General features: G+C 38.8%; 1 protein-coding gene across 3 annotated transcripts in view; it reads left to right on the plus strand.

The window, feature by feature from the left end:
- Nucleotides 1–20,277, plus strand: part of ADAMTSL3 (ADAMTS like 3) — a 203,300-nt gene that overhangs the window by 136,032 nt on the left and 46,991 nt on the right. For all 3 annotated transcript variants that reach the window (XM_055811101.1, XM_055811105.1, XM_055811091.1), the window contains 7 exons: nt 3,018–3,175; nt 4,143–4,254; nt 6,990–7,128; nt 8,754–8,804; nt 12,956–13,160; nt 14,028–14,175; nt 15,617–15,701. In XM_055811101.1, coding sequence (XP_055667076.1) covers nt 3,018–3,175; nt 4,143–4,254; nt 6,990–7,128; nt 8,754–8,804; nt 12,956–13,160; nt 14,028–14,175; nt 15,617–15,701 — 898 coding nt within the window. The remainder of the gene's footprint in view (nt 1–3,017; nt 3,176–4,142; nt 4,255–6,989; nt 7,129–8,753; nt 8,805–12,955; nt 13,161–14,027; nt 14,176–15,616; nt 15,702–20,277) is intronic.

The following is a 20,277-nucleotide window of genomic DNA, read 5'->3' on the forward strand; positions in this document are numbered from 1 at the left end:
TACAAGTGGCTAATGCTAGATAACAGAGTTCATGAACTTAGGGAGGTTAAACTTCACTAAAAGGAACTGAAACTTTTTTTTCCTTTTTTTTTCAATTTCTTCTCGCTTGCAGTGCTTTGCATTACTTGACAGTATTTAGCTGCATGCCCATGCACTGCTTTGTCTTTTGGCCGATGCTAAGAGGAAGACAATGCTGCTTGCATTTTGAAAAGAGCACATTTCATTTTGGGGCCTTAAATTGGGCTATCTACAAACAAATTGCATGGAAAAGAAAGAACTTTTGGGTAGCAACATGGTTTGTTCCTTCTTGCACTGGGAGCAGGAGCTATTTCCCTGGGAATTGTTCCATGCATCTCTCTACAGAGTGAGCTATCTGCAGTAGGTCCCCCATGCGACACTACCCCATCCTGCCTGTCACTAAGAGCATGGGAGGCTTTTGTGGTGGCTCTTCCATCCACAGCTGGTGCCCATTGGGAAAATGTTCTGTTTATCAAGGTGAGGGAAGTAACACGAAGACAGTTACAGGCCTTTGGCACCAGTGATTGTCTTCTTAGGCACAGAGACAGGTGAGCACTTGAGAATTACCTGTCCTTATGACTCTGCACATCTGGAGTCTTAAGGACCCCTCAGGGAAATGTTTCCCTAGCTTAGGGTGGGGAAGCTTACTCCTGAAGTCAAACTTCCCACCTCTCGGGGATTACAGAACCCTGCAGAACAAGTAACTGGTTGGTGAATTCTTTTCTAAACCTTGCCTATAAAACACTTGGTGACACCTTTGTTCCCAGCTATTGCTCTGAAATCAATAAAGTAGTTTTTTGGGGCAAAACTGTTCCCTAATAAGAATTATGATGTTACATATGTATTACATATGCTAGATGCTTGCCTTCACTCTGTTTTAGAACCCTGTGATCAAAACCGCTGGATACTACTGAGCAGGAATATGTTGCATCAGATATTATCTGTTGTGCTGTGGAATAGCTCTTCATCTCCCTGTGTGACACAGTTCTGGGAAAATCTGAGCAGCTGTGCTAAGCTTCGCTGACATGACCTCCCGAGATGCAGGCCATCACTCTATAGCTGGACCTTGCAACTAAACACGTGCTTTGGATTAAAATCTAGTGTAGCTCTAACATTAAATGTATGTCAGCTCAGTGAGTTATGTTGTTGGTTGCTGAACAATATTCTTGGTTTAGAAAAACATAAGAATTATTTTTTTTTGCTAAGAAGACTATCATAAAGACTGTAAAGCAATGCAGCTTAGTTCACCAAATTAACATCTTTAACATCTTTTTGCAACAGCCAGATGTCTTGCTTTGCAACCTTAAATGTTAGTTTCAAGGGGTCCTGTACTCCGGAGGATCCTGCTGACTTTAAGTGGAGTTGGAAGTGCTTGAGACTGGCTGCTTTGACTCTTATTCAACAAAATGACAGAAAAGCAGGCACCATGCATTAGTACTTACTGTCAAGCAGTGTAAGTTTGGGGTCAAGGCTTGCAGAAGCTTAATCGAAGAATGCTGAGTTCCAGATATTTGAAAGGTTGTTTTGTAATGCAATCAGGAAAGAAAACTTCCATAAAAGTGACAAAAATATGTAATAATCATCTAAATACTTGTTCGTTTTTCTGTGATTTGTTCATATCTATTTGTTCCTAATGGAAATGTGTCGGATAATGGGGCACTTAGATTCCCAGAGATTTATTTTATCTCTTTGATAAAGTAAATTTGATTCACTGCTAGATTCCTACCCTATGAGCAACATAAAGTCATTTCCTAGAAACATATCCTTCCTTAAACTTCTTTCCAGCAATGCATGTGATCTTTGTTATACCTACGAGCACAGAGGAACCTAATGCTTAGAAACTTGGTAATGTTTGGTACCCTGTCAAGGAAGTTAATTTTTTCTAGAATTTCTTCACTCTCTTTGTTGGAGATGCTCCAGAAAACATTTGTATTTTGAAAGATCTTAAGGAAGAAAACAGTAATGACGGACTACAGCATTCAAAGTGTATTTTCAGTGCAGGTAAAACCAGATGCTCTTGACCTAAATTATCTATTCTGAACTAGGTAACTCTGTTTAAAGTACCAAAAAAGGTAAAGTAGTTGGAGAAAAAGGGTATTTATAGCTCATCAAAAGGTTCTTTTTAGCTAGCCTTGAGCTCATCTGAGATTCATGCCTGGTGGAGTGCTCTGATAAATTGTAACCAGACCAGTGTATTTCAAGTCATGCATCTTGCTGTGCCTATACACTGTATTAAGCAGAGCCCAAAATTCTACCTGCATTACGAGTATCTTCCTTTAGCTTTGTCCACTTACAGTTCAGCCAGTTTTCTGGAAGTGACTCAATCCTTAAATGCTTCATCTGTCTTCTGGAGGTTGTGGGCTGTTACTTTAATCTGTTTCCAAGGAGTGCAGAACAGCTCAAAAGGTATTTTCCTCACCACCTGTTCTGAAAAAGGGGCATCCCTCTGGCAGTGCTGCAGCTACCCACCTCCTGGCCGTGCTTTTGGCTCACCTGGGAAGTATGCAAATGTGAGCTAATCACCTCTGGAATGGGTAGAGTGGTACAGGTATTGAGGTGAGTATTCCGTGAGTTTGATACCATTCAGGCTTCTCTGGAGACTTATTGCTGAAATTGCTAGGCGTTTGAGTTGCGTGGAAGTCTTGCGTTATTTTTCTGTGTATCGATTTTATCTGTTTTAAGTTTCATTCAGCTTGTCCTGCCGAATCTATTGATTTAGAACTATACAGAGTTCTTGGTGTAGGAAAAACTGTCTCAGAAATGCTTCTGGTATGAAAGAATAGTGTGTTCAGGCAGATACTCCTGTGCTGACATGTCAAGCAATTATATATCAGCCTATAATCTGAAGCAGCCAATATTCTCACAGCTATTCTGTGTGGGTTTTTAACGCACATATATGGCAGTTACTTGCAAGGCAGAGTTGTAAACATTACTTTCTGACTTCCTTGAAAGTAAAAAATATCCTGTTTAAATTTACTAAGTGCATGTTTCTTCTTTAGTTATAGAGTCAAAAACTCTACAAGGAGACAAGGGAGAGCACAGTTTCAATGCTGCTGGAACATTTGTCATAGAAAATACAACTGTTGAATTCCAGAAGAGTACAGACAGGGAAATCATAAAGATCCAGGGACCTCTTGGAGCAGATTTCATTATCAAGGTGGGATGTGTATGTACAAATCTACAAAGATATTGCAAGTATGTGCAACAGAGTCGGTGGCTGTCCATCAGGTTGTAGCAATACAAAATCTTTTAGCTAGCAAATAAGGAATCCTAATTACAGTCCAGAGATAATTTACACTAAGAATACCCAACAAATTAAAATGTTATGAGGTTGATGTCTTTGCTATGGTGGAAAGTACCACAGGATCTTTAACATTAAAAATGGCCAGGACTTTTGATTTAAATATTACTGAAATAACAACAGCATGATCTGGTGCAGTGGATTGGTGTTAATCCAATTGAAGACTGCCACCTACTGAATCTGAGCATTGCTTCCAGCAGTGCCCTGGAATCTCCCTCAGACATTGCTAATCCAGCTACTCACCATTCCTAATCCTTTTAAGTTTCTCTTCTACCCAGATCACATACATGCAGATATTTATATATAGAAACATATCAACATTTGGCTGCCAAAGGAAGATAGTCATACAGATTGGAAATTGCAGGTGTTTCAATATTATCATGCCACTTGTTTTTATCTGTCACGTTGTAGAAATAGACTTCCAGTAGGTTTTTTTTTTTGCATCTCCAATATTATATGTCCAGTTAGACTTGCCTAAATATGAACCAGTGTGTTTATTTTAATTATAGACTTACCTCTCCAGCAAATTTTAAAAATTTTGCTAACAAAGAGATAAAGGAGTAGAATGTGGTTAGGAACTTTGCCAATCAAGGATAGATAATCGAGTAGTCACATTAGTACCTTGAATAATTTGAAAAACAATGCAATGTACAAGCATCTGACTATTGGAAACTTAAACATAGTTGTCACTCTAGACTTTCTAGAGGTTTTAGGTCTGTTATCATATCACTCTCTGTACTGCTATTATATATGAATTATGTTTTTAAATTATATGAACAGTGGAGTACAGTGTACACATGTGTTGTAAAGGAAATTTCTTCAGACCAGGTACTCTGGATCAAAAGAGAGTGTGGTTCAGTTCTTTTTCTATCAACCCATCAGTCATCAGTGGAGACAAACAGAGTTCTTCCCCTGCACAGTGACATGTGGAGGAGGTAAGTAATGGCAATTCTTCAGGAGTGTTTACAACTGAAGAATAAAGGTGGCTGATTTACAGCCTTCATTCTGCATTTTAATTGATTAAATGTTTGTGTTTCTTTGCACTGGTGGTTCTTCAGAAAAATAAATGACAGAATAGCAGGTAAATTGGTTGGTTCGGTTAGTATGGGGTGGGGGGTGGGGGGGTTATGCCTTATATTACTGGAAGTCACGTTTTCCCATAAGGAATGATTGTTTGGATAAGAGCCTTGATGAAGAAATGAAGATATGACATTCAAAGTGGAAAATGACAAATCGTTAAGGATATCGTGGGAAAGGAAGCAAAGAAATACAATGAGATTTTAAAATAAGAGTAATCAAAAAATGAAGAAAGAATTTCTGGCCACAGTAGTAGACATGAGGGAGGGTCTTACGAACGCTTAGTTCAGAAATTAGTTACACAGAAAGCAGAATAAGTAAATAGAATTTCAAAACAGCTACCAGCAGTACCTTTGGCTGTCTGATCTTAGACACTTTGTCCCGATGGTTAGAGCAGCAGGTAGTGTGTTGTAGCATCTACTCCTGGTTTAAACACTACAGCTTATTGATGGTTAGACGAAGTGCAGCTCAGCTCTGCTACTGCTCATCCAGCCCAGGTCACTGCTTGTCATGTCTGGTTCCGCAGAAAGTGTGACCCCCTGGTAGGAGGAGTGTTTGACGTAGTCGGTAGCTATTTCAGTTCAGCTAGCGTTATCCAGCTCACGGTTAAACAGACAGGCTACTAGTGATACTGGTGTCGTGATTTTCTTGGAGAGTACAAATATGTAAATAATTACTTGGGGCATGAGTAAAAAGAATGAAAGATGTTTAAAGCACAAGCAGAGTCTGGGGATCTCTTGATGGGCCATCCGTTTTGGCACTTGCACCTCACTTAAATCTGAAATACAGGCCATATATGTGTGTAATATGTAGTCCCACAGGAAACTACTGTATTCTATAAGGTACTTGGCCTCATGAAGCATGATGCTGAAACTGTGAGTAGTAATAAATATCCTATGGTAATTCTATCACACTGTTCATGATTTTTTCCTTAACCTATCTGATAAGGAAAGAAGTATAAAGCATCACTGCTATTTTTGAGGATTGCATGTATTGAGGATTGCATGCACACACTGGATAACTCAAAGGACATATTTACTTTCAGAGTTATTGGCTCAAATCCAGCCTTAATCAAACTGGTGTTATGCTTTGAATATTACAGCTACATATCAATCTCTTTGAAATTAGCCAGGGTTTTCAAAGCCCTACTTCATAGCTGCATGGCTATAATATGAAACTGGTACCTTTATCAACAGGGCTGGACACTTTTGATAGCTGTCCTGAGAGAGGCCAGTAACTGAAGAGGCACTGAAACTAAGCTACTGCTTATCCATGAAAGTAGTAGCGTTAAGAATGGCATATTACTGAGGCGTGCTTGCAGCTGCCTGGCTTTAACCTGTTATCATAAAGTGAATTTAGTATCCAGATTGTCTGTTTGACGTCTTTTACTGGCAGTAAAAGAAAAAATTCCTCACAACAGAGACTTGGAATCAGTGCACCACCATTCCTCACTTGGATGCTGCTTCTACATTTAATTCTGTAATCTTCATGTGTGGAAAGGGGGAGTGTGATGGGCATCTCAGCAAAGTTGAGCAGGAATGAGCAAGAATGTTTAAAAATTGTGTTTATCTTGTTTGCAAGTGACATATCTTTTGGGTCCTTGCCGTACTTATAAGAACTGGAACATGCACGCTTTGAGCACTGGAACTGCTTAGTTCTTCATGGTTATCACTCTCATGCATGATGACACTTTGAATCAGCCAAAAGACACACAACTGAAGCCATTGATACATGATACTTAGCATTTTCAGTAGACACTGGGACTTGTGCTGTTAGTTTATTGACTCTATTTGATTTTACTTCTTGTGGTTTCAAACTTTTTTTTCTTTGCACATACCAGAACATCCTCCTCCTCTCCTCAGTTTAACTCCAAGTCAGCTCTTTTGAATGAGTCTTTTTTTCTTAACCAAAAAAGCAACCTCGTGGTTTATTAAACTCAGAACACTTCTTGTAACCAGTCTCCACATAGATTTTTTTTTTTTTCCACCAAGTAGTTACTTCAAGTTTTCTTTTGTTGGCTTTTCAGTGAGGAATGTTCTTGAAACTATTTCTTGGTTTTCTACGGTTTAACTTAGCAATGTTTTTGGATCCCATCTTCAATTCCTCTGGCTTTCTGTTTTAAGTATTTATTTTTTTTAGCATGCGTGACTGTGTAATACAGCTTTCTAATATACATGGTAACTCCTCCTTGGGGGAGGCAGTTATAAATTGTGGAACATGTAGTAGAACCATATGACTTTGCAGGATTGCCTCTGTGACAGGTGAGCTCCTCCCAGTACATGTATTCCTGCATCACATAAAAAATATGCTTGCTCTTTTTTACTCTTACACTCAGAATATAATTAAAATAATGTGCCAGAGTCTCATCTAGTGTTACGATAGGTTAATATAATTGTCATGCTGAATTACCTTCGATGGAGATCTGGTCCTGCATGGGTTTGTGCAGTGTTTGCTTGGTTAGAAGCAAACGAGAGTAACACGGGAAATCAGTTCAATGGGCAGCGCATTACTGGGGGGGACGGATGGGGCAGGCGGGAATAAGGCTGCTTTAATTTGTCTCCATTACCAAAATTTAACATTGCTTCTGCATTAGGTTATCAGCTTAATTCAGCTGAATGCGTGGATATTCGTCTGAAGCGTGTTGTTCCTGACCACTATTGTCATTACTATCCAGAAAATAAGAAACCAAAGCCCAAGCTGAAAGAATGCAACATGGATCCCTGCCCTTCTAGGTTTGTATGTCAGATAAATTTCAGTGGGCAGTATACTCAGCTACTAAGGAACAAGCAATCGTATTTACTTAATTTCAGTTCTTTTCATCTTTAAATTAACTACTTTAGAAACGTACTAAGGCTACTAGATCTTGGTTGGTTATTGCACATGTTAAAGGCTGATGTCTGGCACCACTGCCAGTAGGTTTGTAGCATTTCTTCAGTGTTGCAGAATAGGAGATTTTTGCTTTAGACAAAGATACTGCGAATATCAATTTGCCTGTTCAAGGGCTAATTCTACTCTTTTTTTGCTGAGTGGTACAGCAATAGTACAAGTATTTTATGAGAGTGTGTGAGGAGCACCGATTGTTTGCCTGCTTTTGGATTTATTGATGTTGCCATTCAGGATTTCTCATTAGATAGACAGTAGCTCCAGTTCTCAGTCAGCGTACAAGTTTTGCACATGGTTTAACTTGGTTTATTTGTCTGTCTGCTGTAACAGATGCATTCCTCATTTGTACTGTGGAGTTTGGGGAGGTTGTTTTGGCTTTTTACACTAAGAATTAAAAAAATATAAATAAATCAAACTAAATGTACTTGTGGTGCAAACACCACAGAATATTGTCACCAAACTGTAAAGGCTATAGTATACATAAATTGTATTGAATTGCACTACAGTATTTCAAACTAACTTTTGGATTGTCTGGTAAGGTTTCCTGGCTGTGCTAAAGAATCTTAAAATAACATCACAGTATCAAGTCCCAGAACCTCACATTAATATGCCAGCTGGCCGAGCTAGAGTTATATGCAAGAAGAAAAGGAAACACTCTCAATGGATTTAATTTCCTATAGCTAAACTGTCCATTTCCTTTCATTCCTGTTGAACATAATCGTTGATAGTGACCTCTAACAGTTATGGATGTGCAGACTTTCAAGTTTTTTTCCTGGAGAGTTGATCACTATATGGAGTGGTAAGACTTCAGTAATGCTTAATGGCAATGGATGCCAAATGTTGCAAAGCTGAAACAGGAAAATTAGGGAAAGAAAGGACATAATTATCTCTTTTTCCTTGCAATTTTAGCTTATACAGACAGAAAAAGGGAAGTACTACTCGTTATAGTATATATTTCTGGGTATTGGAAGTAAAGCTTTATGCCTACTTTATGCTGTGCAATTCAAATAAACAGCTCTAGAAGGGTCCTAAGCACCACTCAGGACCTATATAGGATTAATCCTGTGATGCATTTTCACTGCCACTCATGTTCCTCAGTGGTCTTTGTTACAGATACAAATATGTAACTGATTTCTTGTTAATGAAGTAGCACAGACCTAAAGGATCACTTGATAATAAATTTCTCTGCCTATGGATTGCTCATTTAATATTTATTTCATGGTATGAAGTGGAGAAGCTGTATGGTGAATAGATCTGTACCTGTGCAGGAAATGTAAGATTATACGAGTCATTGTTTGCCACAAGTGTAATGTGTAATGAAAGTAAGATTCCCTCATTTCACATTGGGAATTGCTTACTTTAAGCATGATCATGTAAAAGCATGTACTTGATGTACATGAGAAATTATGTACATGATGTACATGAGAAATTATGTGTATGAGAAATTATGATGCAATATTTGTTTTCTTGACAGTGATGGATTTAAAGAAATCATGCCCTATGATCACTTCCAGCCACTTCCTCGGTATGTATAATCAGGATAGCATATGTGTCAGCATTACCGCAATTTTCACTGCAAATACACTGTTTGAGTACTAAGAACATGGAACATCTTCTGATTTTTCTGTTGTAGGGGAGAGCAAGTTTATAACAAACCTGTACACGTTTTTGAGGCTTGTGTCTTATTTCAGTGTGCTCTAGATTATTAGCTTGACAGTAAGAGGATAATATGCTCTTCTTGGAAATACCAGTGTGGAAGGCTTCAGAATAAAGCATTGTCCCCCTAAGCCTTCCCCTGCTGAAGTGCTAAGAAGGGCATCTGCTTGAAAATGCATGTATGAATTCTTGTTTTGAAATGATTTTATTTTGAAGATTTATACAATTAATATATTCTTTTATAGAAGAGGTCTTCCTATGTTACAGGACTCTAGAAATTCTTTTTCCCTTGAGAGGTCTCATTCTTCTCATCTTTAGACCTGCACTCTATTTATTGACATTAAGACTGACATGTCACTTTAAAGATAGTGAGTTGTCTGAATATCTATTGCCTAAAATTAAGTCACCAGAGCACAGTTTGTTGCCTTTTTTTATTTTTTTTTCTTTTACGTGAATCAATCACAAGAATATAAAATATCTCTGGAAGGCTTATATGTTTTGTAAAGAATGTTAGCACTAAAAAGCATTGAGACAGTATTACTGTTAGTGTAACAAATTATGGTTGATGGCATCAGATACATATTTATCTGACTTGAACCTCTGCTTTATTATGTCGTGAAATGAATGATGTGTATTTTTCTAAAGAAGTAAAGATATGAAGTAATATGAATGAAATCATAGACTTGCACAGCTCAGTGGAGCTACTGATTACAGCTGATATAAATGTCATAGTTTATTTCTGTAGCAATTTACACTTCTTGTGGATCTGCTGTCCTGTGATGTACTTTGGCTTTCATACATAGAGATATTTTTTTTTCCCCTCCACAGCTTTATCCTGTAAAGTTCCATAATTATATTCTGTGTCTCTCCCCTTTCATTTCTTCTGCCAATTCCTTTGTACTTCAGATCTCCTCTGGAACTCAGCACAATTTATTTACATGAGTATTTCATCTTCTGAACTGCTCAGGGCTTGAAGACCAGTTGGAAGAGAAATTTAATCCCCCTTTCTGTGCTTTACTGTGCTCAGCACGTTTGCATGACACTGCGGTGAGATAGATTATGTCTGCGATAAAACTGTGGGCAGGTTCTCTTATTTCAGACACTGAGATCTACAGTCAAAGGCCCACCTCATTTTGACACCTCAGTGTGTCCTGTCAGAAGGTGTCACAGTCTTCCCGGGTGATGCTCGGGAGTCAGAACTGTAAAACAGCAGATGGCCACGCAGGGCTTAGAGCTGGTGCGAGCAGGAAGGACAGAGGGGAAGTGGGCTGTGTTCCACTGGGAAGGTGCATAAAGAAACATAGCGAAGGTGTAAAAGCACCTTTTCTTGCTGGAATTTCTGAAAGAAAACAGCAGCTGAAACAGCCAGTTTGTGTACCTGCATTGTGCGGTGAATCTGGTCCAGCATGGAAGCAAGTGTTGCTTCAGCGTAGCAAGATGCATTTTCTCTGTGCCGTTGCCTGTCAAGTAACTGCAATGCATTAGTCTGTGCCAGTTCTGCTGGGGCTTCTTCCACCTTTTCTTTTTGCTTTTTCTTTCCTTACCTGTTTCTTAACATGCTAACCCAAGTGTTCTTGCAAAGCAGGCAGAAACCCAAAGAACTGTAGACATGCTTGAGCAAAGCTGTACAGACTCCTTCACCTTGATCAGCAGTCATACATCACACCTCCTACATAACACGAGGGCCATGTGGAGGGCTGCCTTGCAGTCCTACGGCATTTACCACCACTTTCCCATTCACACAAGGAAGTTGTGGGAAAGTCATGGTGCGCACCGCAAGATCTTGAAAGAGTTCTCCTGTGGCTAGAGTTGTAAATGCCCCACTGAAATATTTTTACAGATGGAGAATTCTTTTGAAATAAATAGAAAAATTTCCCAGGATGAAAATTTTCTTTTAAAGCTTTTGGAAAGCCTCCATTTATTTCAGACTTGTTGGACTGTTGAGGATCCCTTGACAGCTGTGGGTTCTGGAAAGTATCTCCTTGACTGCTTGCCCAAGACCCCCCTTTTCCCCAGTAGCCATGGACCTCACTCCATCTTGAAAATACTTATGGGAGTATGGGATCTGGAGTGTGTTCGAAACTGATGAGATAAAGAAAAACAACTATAAAACTTCATGCTATAAACACTTGCGGGGCTAGTATTACATATAGCACAGTGAGCCTTATATATATAAATCCATGAGCTGCTAATTCATTGAACAGTTAATTGCTCTTTAGTTCCTGACCATTTTTAAAGAAAATGAGTTAACGCTGGCCATTTATTTAAGTCAAAGAAAGGTGTAACTGTTGCTCTTCAAATGTATTTTGTACTTGTGTGTCTGATACAGATTTGTTCTGAATGCTTTTGAGTATGCACTCTCTAGTTAATGTTCCATGGCTTGCTGTATGTTTCATACTCATTCTTCTGTCGAGCTTAAGCAGGATTAATAGGTTTTTGTAGGCAGTTTACAATCGGAATTGCCCTTGATTTAACTGCTTTATCACAGAAAGTGCGTCATAATTACTTAAATTTACCATTGATTTATAAGCCTTTGCTTCATCTACTCTTAGATTATTACTTCCTTTATGATAGCTAAGTTACTCTTGATGAATTTATTTTGGTGGGATATTGTTGTACTTGCTGTGTCCATTGTTCATAATGGATGTAATTTTTTTCATGATCCTTTCAAAGTGCCTGCAGGTGTAACAGGAATAAGTTTTAAACTAACAAATGTTGATGAACCACAAGATGTGCTGCAGGATTGAATCACTTCCCAAGTCTTAGCTTTTGATTTGGGTAGATGGTGGAAAGAAAGTGAGAGATAAGATGTGAAGGGTGAGGAAAAATTGCGTGGAGGTCAGTGGAACCTATAGACAAATGCTGTGATAGAAGCTTGTTATGTCTAAACATGACAGGAGCGGGACATTTTTGAAGTTAGTTTTTGTTGAGAAGTGATTGCTTAAATGCACATTCATGCTAAGATCAAGATATAAATGAAACAAAGTTTGTAATCTAAAAACCTCCATGTAATTCTTACTTCAGGTGGTGCAGCAATTTCCATCTTTATTGTAGATAGGCCAGGGATCATGGGTATATATCCATTTTGAAGATATTCCCTCCCAGCAGGTGGTTGGTCATCCCTCTGTTGGAGGCTGCTGCCCCACAGTTCTGCTGGTTGACAGGGCTGTGTGAGTTTTCCTTAACCTGTGCGTTGCCTGACTTCAGGAGAAATCAGCTGGGTTAGCTGGAGCAGCTGAAACGGATGACCCTTTTGCTTGAAGCAAGTTGGAAAGTGTGAACACAAAGTCATTCAACAGCATTTCAGTGAGGGTGGAAAACTCTTACAGAACTGCAGTGATGACCAGCCAAATGATATCTGTCACAATTTAATTTGTTCACAGTCCTTATGGATGAAGACAGTTTGAAATGAAATGGCCGGGTTTACTCAAAGCAAGTATTAGAGTTCCCATAAAAATTATTTCATTAACAGATTTTTTTAAGAGTAGTCTGCATGATGTGGGTAGTGATGAGCAGCCGTGGGTAATATCATCCTCAGTCAGCACAGCCAGCTCTGTCTTTGTCTTTGGACTTCATATAATCTCAAGTACATGTGTTTCTCGGTCTCCGACAATGATAATAAGGGTATATGTGACCAAGTAAATTAACTGTGAAAAATAATCTATTTAAATGATTTAGACTATTTGCAAATAAAATCATTCCAGTAATTGAACCTAGTATATTTAGGGTCTTTAACTCATGTATGAGAATAAGATTTTCAGTTATTTTGGGAAATGTACTTAAATCTGTAGTTCTATTTTTCTTCTCATTTTGCACATGAATTTAAGCTGGAATAAAGCAAGGTAGCTCTGTAATTCCATGTATTTATATTCAGTGTGTGGTCAGGATCCAGCAACTAAACTATCAGTGAGTTTTAATGACACTAAGGTTGGACTGAGGATTTTGCACTTTTAATAGAAGTTAGTTGAATAATAATAAAAAAGAAGCCTTATTTTTAATGTGTGCGACTTCTTTTTCTAGGTGGGAACATAATCCTTGGACTGCATGTTCTGTTTCCTGTGGAGGTGGTATTCAGAGGAGAAGTTTTGTCTGTGTAGAGGAGACCATTCATGGAGAGATACTGCAAGTTGAAGAATGGAAATGCATGTATGCCCCTAAGCCCAAAGTCATTCAAACCTGCAATCTGTTTGATTGTCCTAAATGGGTGGCAATGGAATGGTCTCAAGTAAGTTGAAAAGTAATTGGGACCTTTATTCTAGTTTTCTAAAGGAAGCCTCTAGTCTTGCATTACTATGTACTTGTGAGCACGAGGCTATTGGAAAAATGTAGCCCTGCAAGCATAATTTTTAGTACTATATAGGAGAAGTTTGTGCTAAGTAATTTGGCTTGATAATCGAAATCTTACCATGCCTGTGTGGAGAAAAATTCATATTGAATTATTTATGCAAGTTGAATTCCTGCTTTACACAAAGGAGAGGTTAGAGCCAGAGGTCAGGCCCCTTTGCAATCAGGTCATTTGTCTCTCAGTTCTTGATAAATGTAGTATTTCACGGCAAGTAATAGCTAAAGGCATATCTGTCTAGGGGCTGACATGTCTGCAGGGGTGATTTTCCAGCATTCTTACCTTTCATTATAGTAACAAGAACATAAAGCCAACTTATTTTGGCTGTAGTTATCTGATACAGCCAGATAGCTCAACACTTCTATAATTCCTTAGTTCATCCAAATGACATCACTGACATAAAGAAACTGTTCTTGCAGCACGTCTGACCCAGCTTTAACTGAAAATGACCACTGTAAGAGAGCATTTTCTCAGTACATAGCCACCTCTGTTTCAGACTGTTGCCAATCAGATAAGCTTTACAGAACCCCATGAAATCATTTGCATTCCCCAAACTTAGACGTTTTTTCCATCATCAACCTTTTCTTTATTCACCTAGCAATGCAGGCACAAATTCATATGTCTCCGATGCCTGATTGATTGTGGAAAAACCTTAGTGAACACATCATCAGTGCTTCTAACTTGTTTTTTAACGGTATTTGTAAATATAATAAAAAAGAAACTGTCAGATGGTTGCATTGTCTCCTGTAGTGCACAGTGACCTGTGGCCGAGGCTTGCGTTACCGAGTAGTGCTGTGTATTGACCACCGTGGGCAGCATGTTGGTGGCTGCAATCCACAACTTAAACTACACATAAAAGAAGAGTGCATTGTGCCAATACCATGTTACAAGCCAAAAGGTAACTGGAATTTTGTCTGGGTCTGTTATTGTTTCACATTTTTGTTAAGAGAATTAAAAGCCCCTGGTAACCTTTTTTTTTCAGAAATGCCAGAAGCTGGAATTTACTAGGACTTATTTCAGTTTTGGCAGAAACAAGCATTTTAATTATTGGTGCTAGGAAAAGTGCCCTGCTGATATTTTTTGCTGATGTGGCCAGACTGTCATGAAGTGAACATGCTAACTAAGTCTATACAGCCTGGTCAAATTGGGAAAACCAGAATTAATGAGATCAACATGGGGAGGAGCAGCTGTTCAATAATACTTGAAATTGGAATGGTACTCCATAGGTAGCACTTGGGGTCTTGTTCATTTATATCTCATTAAATGTGTCAACATTCCCAGTGGGCCTCATCAGTTTGTTGTTATAATTAAGCTGATTTCCTTTTCTCTTCCCCATTTCTGTGTATTTAAAAGGTCTGTAACAATGATGTAAATTGACAAATATTCTCTAAGAGAGTTGGTAAGGCATGAAACAGTAGGTCAGAAGTGAAAAGAAAAAGCAAAGATGAGGGGTGGTGGAAACCAGTATGTCTTGTCCCTTGCTCATTTCTGTCCCTCTGGGCCCAGGAAACTTTAGAGGGTGCTACTCCCATTCTTTCAGGTTTTATTGAAAGGCTTTTATTTCAGCCATCCACAACTCACCATAAAGGTTTACACAGAGAAAGTGAAAGCTATCTGTAGACAACCCTATGTTTCTCTTTAGGATGTTTTCAGACTTTAGAGAATTCTTCAGGCAGAAAACTATTCAGGGTTAAACCATGAAGTAGAAACTAGCACTGAAGTTTTACGAACCTTCTGGGATTTTACTTAAGTTTGGAGGCACAGATCCTCAACTGGCTTACAGTACTCCTAAAAAAAAGGATCACAGAAGTGTAGGACATATAGACAGATAAAAAAGTTGGTGTTTTTTAAATTAATTTCCAATTTTGGGAAAGTTGGCTAACTCTGCAAAAAACCCCAGTATTTTCTGTGAAAATTTTCTAGTGAAGCCAGTCTATCTGGAGAGCAATGTACATTTGCTATGCTCTGGCTTCTTTTTCAGCTATAAACTTAAGTTATGATGATAATCCATTACGCTGAGATATAAGCTACAACCTACTAGAGACTGCCTGCATTTGGGGAATATGTGGGAAGGAAGTAGAAGATTAAATAGGAATGGAAATTGGATTACTAGGACCCTCTCAGTAAAAAGGGGTGTCAGAATGGAGCTCAAACATAATGAAGACATTTTCTAGTAAATTGTTTATTATCCAGTATATCTTTATTCAAAAGCATTAGATCAATAGACAATGTAAAGTGTTAAGTGGTAAGGTGAACAGTGCTAACATCTACATATTGCTTTGATTTTGGAGGAATTACTGAATGTTTTGGTTTGTTTGGGTTTTTTTTTTTTGTAACAGAAAAAAACCCTGTGGAAGCAAAATTGCCGTGGTTTAAACAGGCACATGAAATGGAAGAGACCAGAACAGTCTCGGAAGAGCCAACGTAAGTACATTGTGTGTTACAGTGACGAAACTTTTCCAACATGTTTTGCAGATCATCTGGAATGACAGTTGCTGTGCAGTTTTCTTTGACAGTTGGCCTTCCTTGGGAGATGAGTTGTGTTATGAGCTGTTCCTAATTTTACATCTCAATAGCTTTGCTTCTGGAGCTCCTGTTCTGGATGACACAGAGCTACTGTGTTAGTAGTGACCCTGTATCATTCAAGCAATGCAAAGGGATCTTCATTTAGCCTAATTAAACCCCAATTAATGATGTGGAAGCATTTCAGCAGATGTAAATTAAATAAATTCAGTTTTATCCCAGTCATTGCTGTTACCTCAAGGATGTAGTGGTTGTATTAAAAATTAAGAGGTACTTTGTAGGGTTGCCAGGGTTTCCTTGGGGAGTGAGACCAATGCGTAAATAAAGTGAGAAAAACCTGCTGATCTCTGAGCTTAGCTAAATCTATGCGGGTAAGTTGTGATATTTTACATGTGTATATGTGTGAAATAACATCTGGATTTTGTGAGTCCCTTTAAGAGCTGACAGGGGTAAGCCTTGCAACATTTAAGTCTTGGGCATGAAAGCATGACTTAAATCCAGCTACACTTACTCCTGTCCCTTGTATGTTAGGGCATCCACACAAGTGCTTATATCCCCTGTGTTAATGTTTCATGTATATTTGTATCTAATATATTCAATATCGAGTATACAACTTTCTAGAAAATAGAAATGTTCTATAAGGTTTTCATGAGAGATTTTGAACAGCATTTTGTTGTGCTGTGCCAAATTCTGCACTCATTTGTAGTAATGTTAGTTTAAAATAATTTAGATGAGCTTGCTGAAGTTACTTTGGATTTATATTGCTCTGAGAGCAAAGCGTGCCCTATAACTTCTTATTTTTCTTCCTCCATCTAGCTATTCCTGATTTTTTGGCACACATGCACCAGCAGGTGTGATCATGAGTAATAAAATCTTTACACCTGCACTGACTCACAGAAGAAACCTCTTGCCAAACAGGTGTTTGCATAGTTATGGTGACTGTACTTTAAACTTTTCACTGCTCTAGCCTTTCAAGTCAAGTGTCAACCTACTGTGAGTGGTTATTTCACTCTCCAAATTGGTGGCCCTGAATTAAGGCAGGGTAGTAGCAAAGGTATAAAAATGAAGTGTGATTGTCGAAGGGGGTGATGCAATCAAATGTGCCTGTTGAATGTCAGCATATCAGAATGAAGGTATATAAGGCCACCTCTAAAGAGGATTCAGCATGAAGCTGTAAAGAAAGTGATCTCTAGCATTATGAGATCGTGCTGTGGCATCCATGAGCTAATGTAGCCTCTAGGTTTTTAAGATCATTCAGCAGCAGTCTGACAGAACAGGCAGGGAGGACCGGCAGGGGCACAGCGTGCTGGTTCAGAGTATATTTAGAATATAATAGAGCTGAGCCGGAAGGTTTGTAATGGGTTCCCTTGTACCTTGCCCTCACAAAGAAAGCCGTTATTCGTGCCTTCCTAGGCATGACCGAGGTATTCCACTGTGGCCTCACAGCGTGAATGCAGCCGTGTTCGAGTTCTCACTGCACGTCCTGTCACAGCTGTGCAGTTTTGCAGTTCCTTGGATCTTTACTCTTTTGTTTACTCTGGAGACCTAGATTTTCATGATCATTTTTTTAAAATTCGTGATCCTCATTCTGTCCTGAGACTCTTTCCTTCACGTTTTCCAGAAGCATCTCCCCAAGTCTAAAAGGTTTCTCCAGCCACTTCTTGCTGATGCCTCTTCTCTGCCATCCTTCTCTGATCCTGAGGTGTTGCTGGGGTGCTGTGCTTCCCTAGCCTGGGGAGTCTGGGCTCTCCTAGGGCCCAGCTCTAATGCTGCAGCCATATTCCTTATTAATTTCTTTTTACTTGTCTTCTGGTGCTGCCTGCTCTTACTTTATTCTAAGGAAGCTGGCAGGTAAGGAGAAATGAGAAATAACTACTCCCTGACTTCATTCCCTTTTGCAGATTGCCTGTTGGTCCTGTGGACAATGGTTTGCAACCAGAGCAGTTTCTCAATAGATGCTTTAAATCTCATGCCCTAACTGTTCCCGTCTTTTCCAGCTGGAGTGCTGCTTTTTGGGGGTCAGCCTTTAGGGTTTAAAATAAACTGTAACAATAGGTTGTTACTTCTCCCAGAGTAAATTATAACAAGATTTCCCTCTGGTTTGGATCTGTTTAACTTTATTTTCTGTAATTTACACAAGGCACAGTGATAACTCATAGCCCACCTCTGCCTAGCAGGAGGCTTATGATTTCCTTGGTAAAATGCCATCACTTTTAATTTTAGTTATTCTGTTGTCATCCAGACTTAAACCACAATACGAAGTCTCAACTTCTAGTCCATCCTTTTATTACAACTGTCTTTCTAGGCTTTTGTGTAATATTTTAGTTGATAATGAATACAAGAATAAATGCAGCTGTGTTTTAGAACCCACAAATGATGAATATGCCAAAAGTAGCTTGTGGAAGATGAATAGTTCTGCTGCTGTGGTCTGCCATGGCTGCTGTCCTGAATTTACATAGAGGGGGAACATTCAAAAGCTGCTTTTTTATTATTATTAGCAAAATAAAAAATGACTGCCCTTAAAGTGAGGCCAAGAAAAATTTAGTTCTGACCTTTTTAGTTTTGAGTTGTGGAATGTGATGACAGTTGATACCAATAATTATTTTAAACATTCTTCCCTCGAGCCTTCTTAGTTACAGGGGGATTCGCAGAGAAGATCCAGAAAGGTTTTTGCATCCTTTTTATTAATCATAAGTTAAAGGAATAGACACCTCAGCTGCCTTTCCCTGTCATGGCTTAGGACAAAACTAAAATGCTTTCAAAAGCTGATATATTTTTTCAGCAACCTGAACTAAAAAGTCATCACTAGTTTGTGTAGTCGCGGTGGCTGCATGTGAAATGCAGTGTCTCTCAAAGGTTCTTGCTCATTGCGTTTGAGTCATTTTCACAGAAACGTCCCCATCATGCCTTTAGTGATAAAGAATTACCTGTTTTTCACAGCTGCCTCTCTGAAAATGGGTGGGTAATTTTGTCCAACACATTACACTCAAGTCTGATAAAACCTGGCAGTGCAACTCTGCTTAGAGCAGGCAAGGGTGGTGCTTCAGGGGAGGGGTAGGGTGCCAGCACCATGGAAGTTCTGACCCAGTAAGCAGCCAACATTTTAGATGCTTCTGCAAGCTTTTATCCAGGCCCCTTGGCGCAGTAGGGTTGGATTGGAAATATCACAAAAGCAGTCCTTTTTTCAGGATTTAGGCATTTCCTGTCTTAACTGAAAGCAAGAACTGCAGGCTTGAGGAAAATAATAATGAAAAAAATAATACTGAGACACACCATGTTTTCCAAGTCTTTAGAAAGTTGCAGAAGGCTGTGTTGATTTAAGTTTTCAGTTCAGATTTGATTTGGTTGGCCTGGGCTGTTCTGTCCCAGTTATATCATCAGTAGTTTAGGTCACCGCTTCACTTCGCAGGTCATCCTACACTTGCTTTTTTAGTGTGTGCCAGGGGAATGCACATTTCCATTAGTGTTAGACTGGTAACGCCACAGCACGGACATCCTCTCCGCTGCATCTGTAGTGTGTACATCATTTATACTTGTGCAGATGACTACAGGAGCATTTGATTTCTACATTGAACTGGGAAGAATAACTGTACAAAAAGGCCAATTGTGGAAAGTTGTGCCTGCTTAGATTTGCATTTTTCCATTCTTTTCCTTTTTTTAATCAGGAGTCTCATCTGCAGACTTAGTTAGAGGTCTCAGAAAATTTTCAGAGTTGCCACCATCCTATCCATTCCATTATAAATTCCTGATGATCTGCAAGGCATCATAATACAACTGCTCTGATGCTTCTTAATCCTGACCTGAGATGACTCTGAAGTGTCTCCATCAAAGGCAGAGTGAATTTGATGATGGGAAGTATTGAATCAAAAGTATTGCCATGTGTGTGCTCTGAATGCCGCTGAGTAAAAAATATATCACTTCTGAAGCTGATGGAGTTTGCTTTAATGGTCTCTCACAGGCTTTGTTTGTGCATATGCTAAATAAAAAATAAAAATAAAAAAATAATCTGTCTGAACTCAAAATTCAGATACAATGCCAACCTCCGGAGTTCTCTCACTGTCCAATCAGTTCCTTGCTCAAATTTTGTATTAGCAGTCTCCATTGGCTGCTGTTGAAGGCACTTAAAGTGTGACTATAACATGATCATGCTTTGAAAAGTTATAGAATTTAGGATTTTAATAGCTAAATAGTCAAGTGACTAGTGTAGCAAATTCCATGTTAGAATAAAATAATTTGGGTGTTGGTTTTTTTTATCTTGCACTTTTCTGAAAAATACCATACACTAATCAACAGGAAAACATCAATTATAATATAGGCTTGGTATAAGTCGAAGAAAAAATGCTTAGAATTTTCTGAATTTCTTTATAAATCAATCAGTTGATTGAATGAAAGGATTGCTGTGGTTCAGAATTTCCTTTCATTTATACAGGAGTTCAAAAGAATGCATCATACGTTATTTTCGGAATGTTTTAATGCA

The sequence above is a fragment of the Falco peregrinus genome, chromosome 1 (assembly GCF_023634155.1).
Source record: "Falco peregrinus isolate bFalPer1 chromosome 1, bFalPer1.pri, whole genome shotgun sequence".
In the NCBI taxonomy this organism is placed as follows: domain Eukaryota; kingdom Metazoa; phylum Chordata; class Aves; order Falconiformes; family Falconidae; genus Falco; species Falco peregrinus.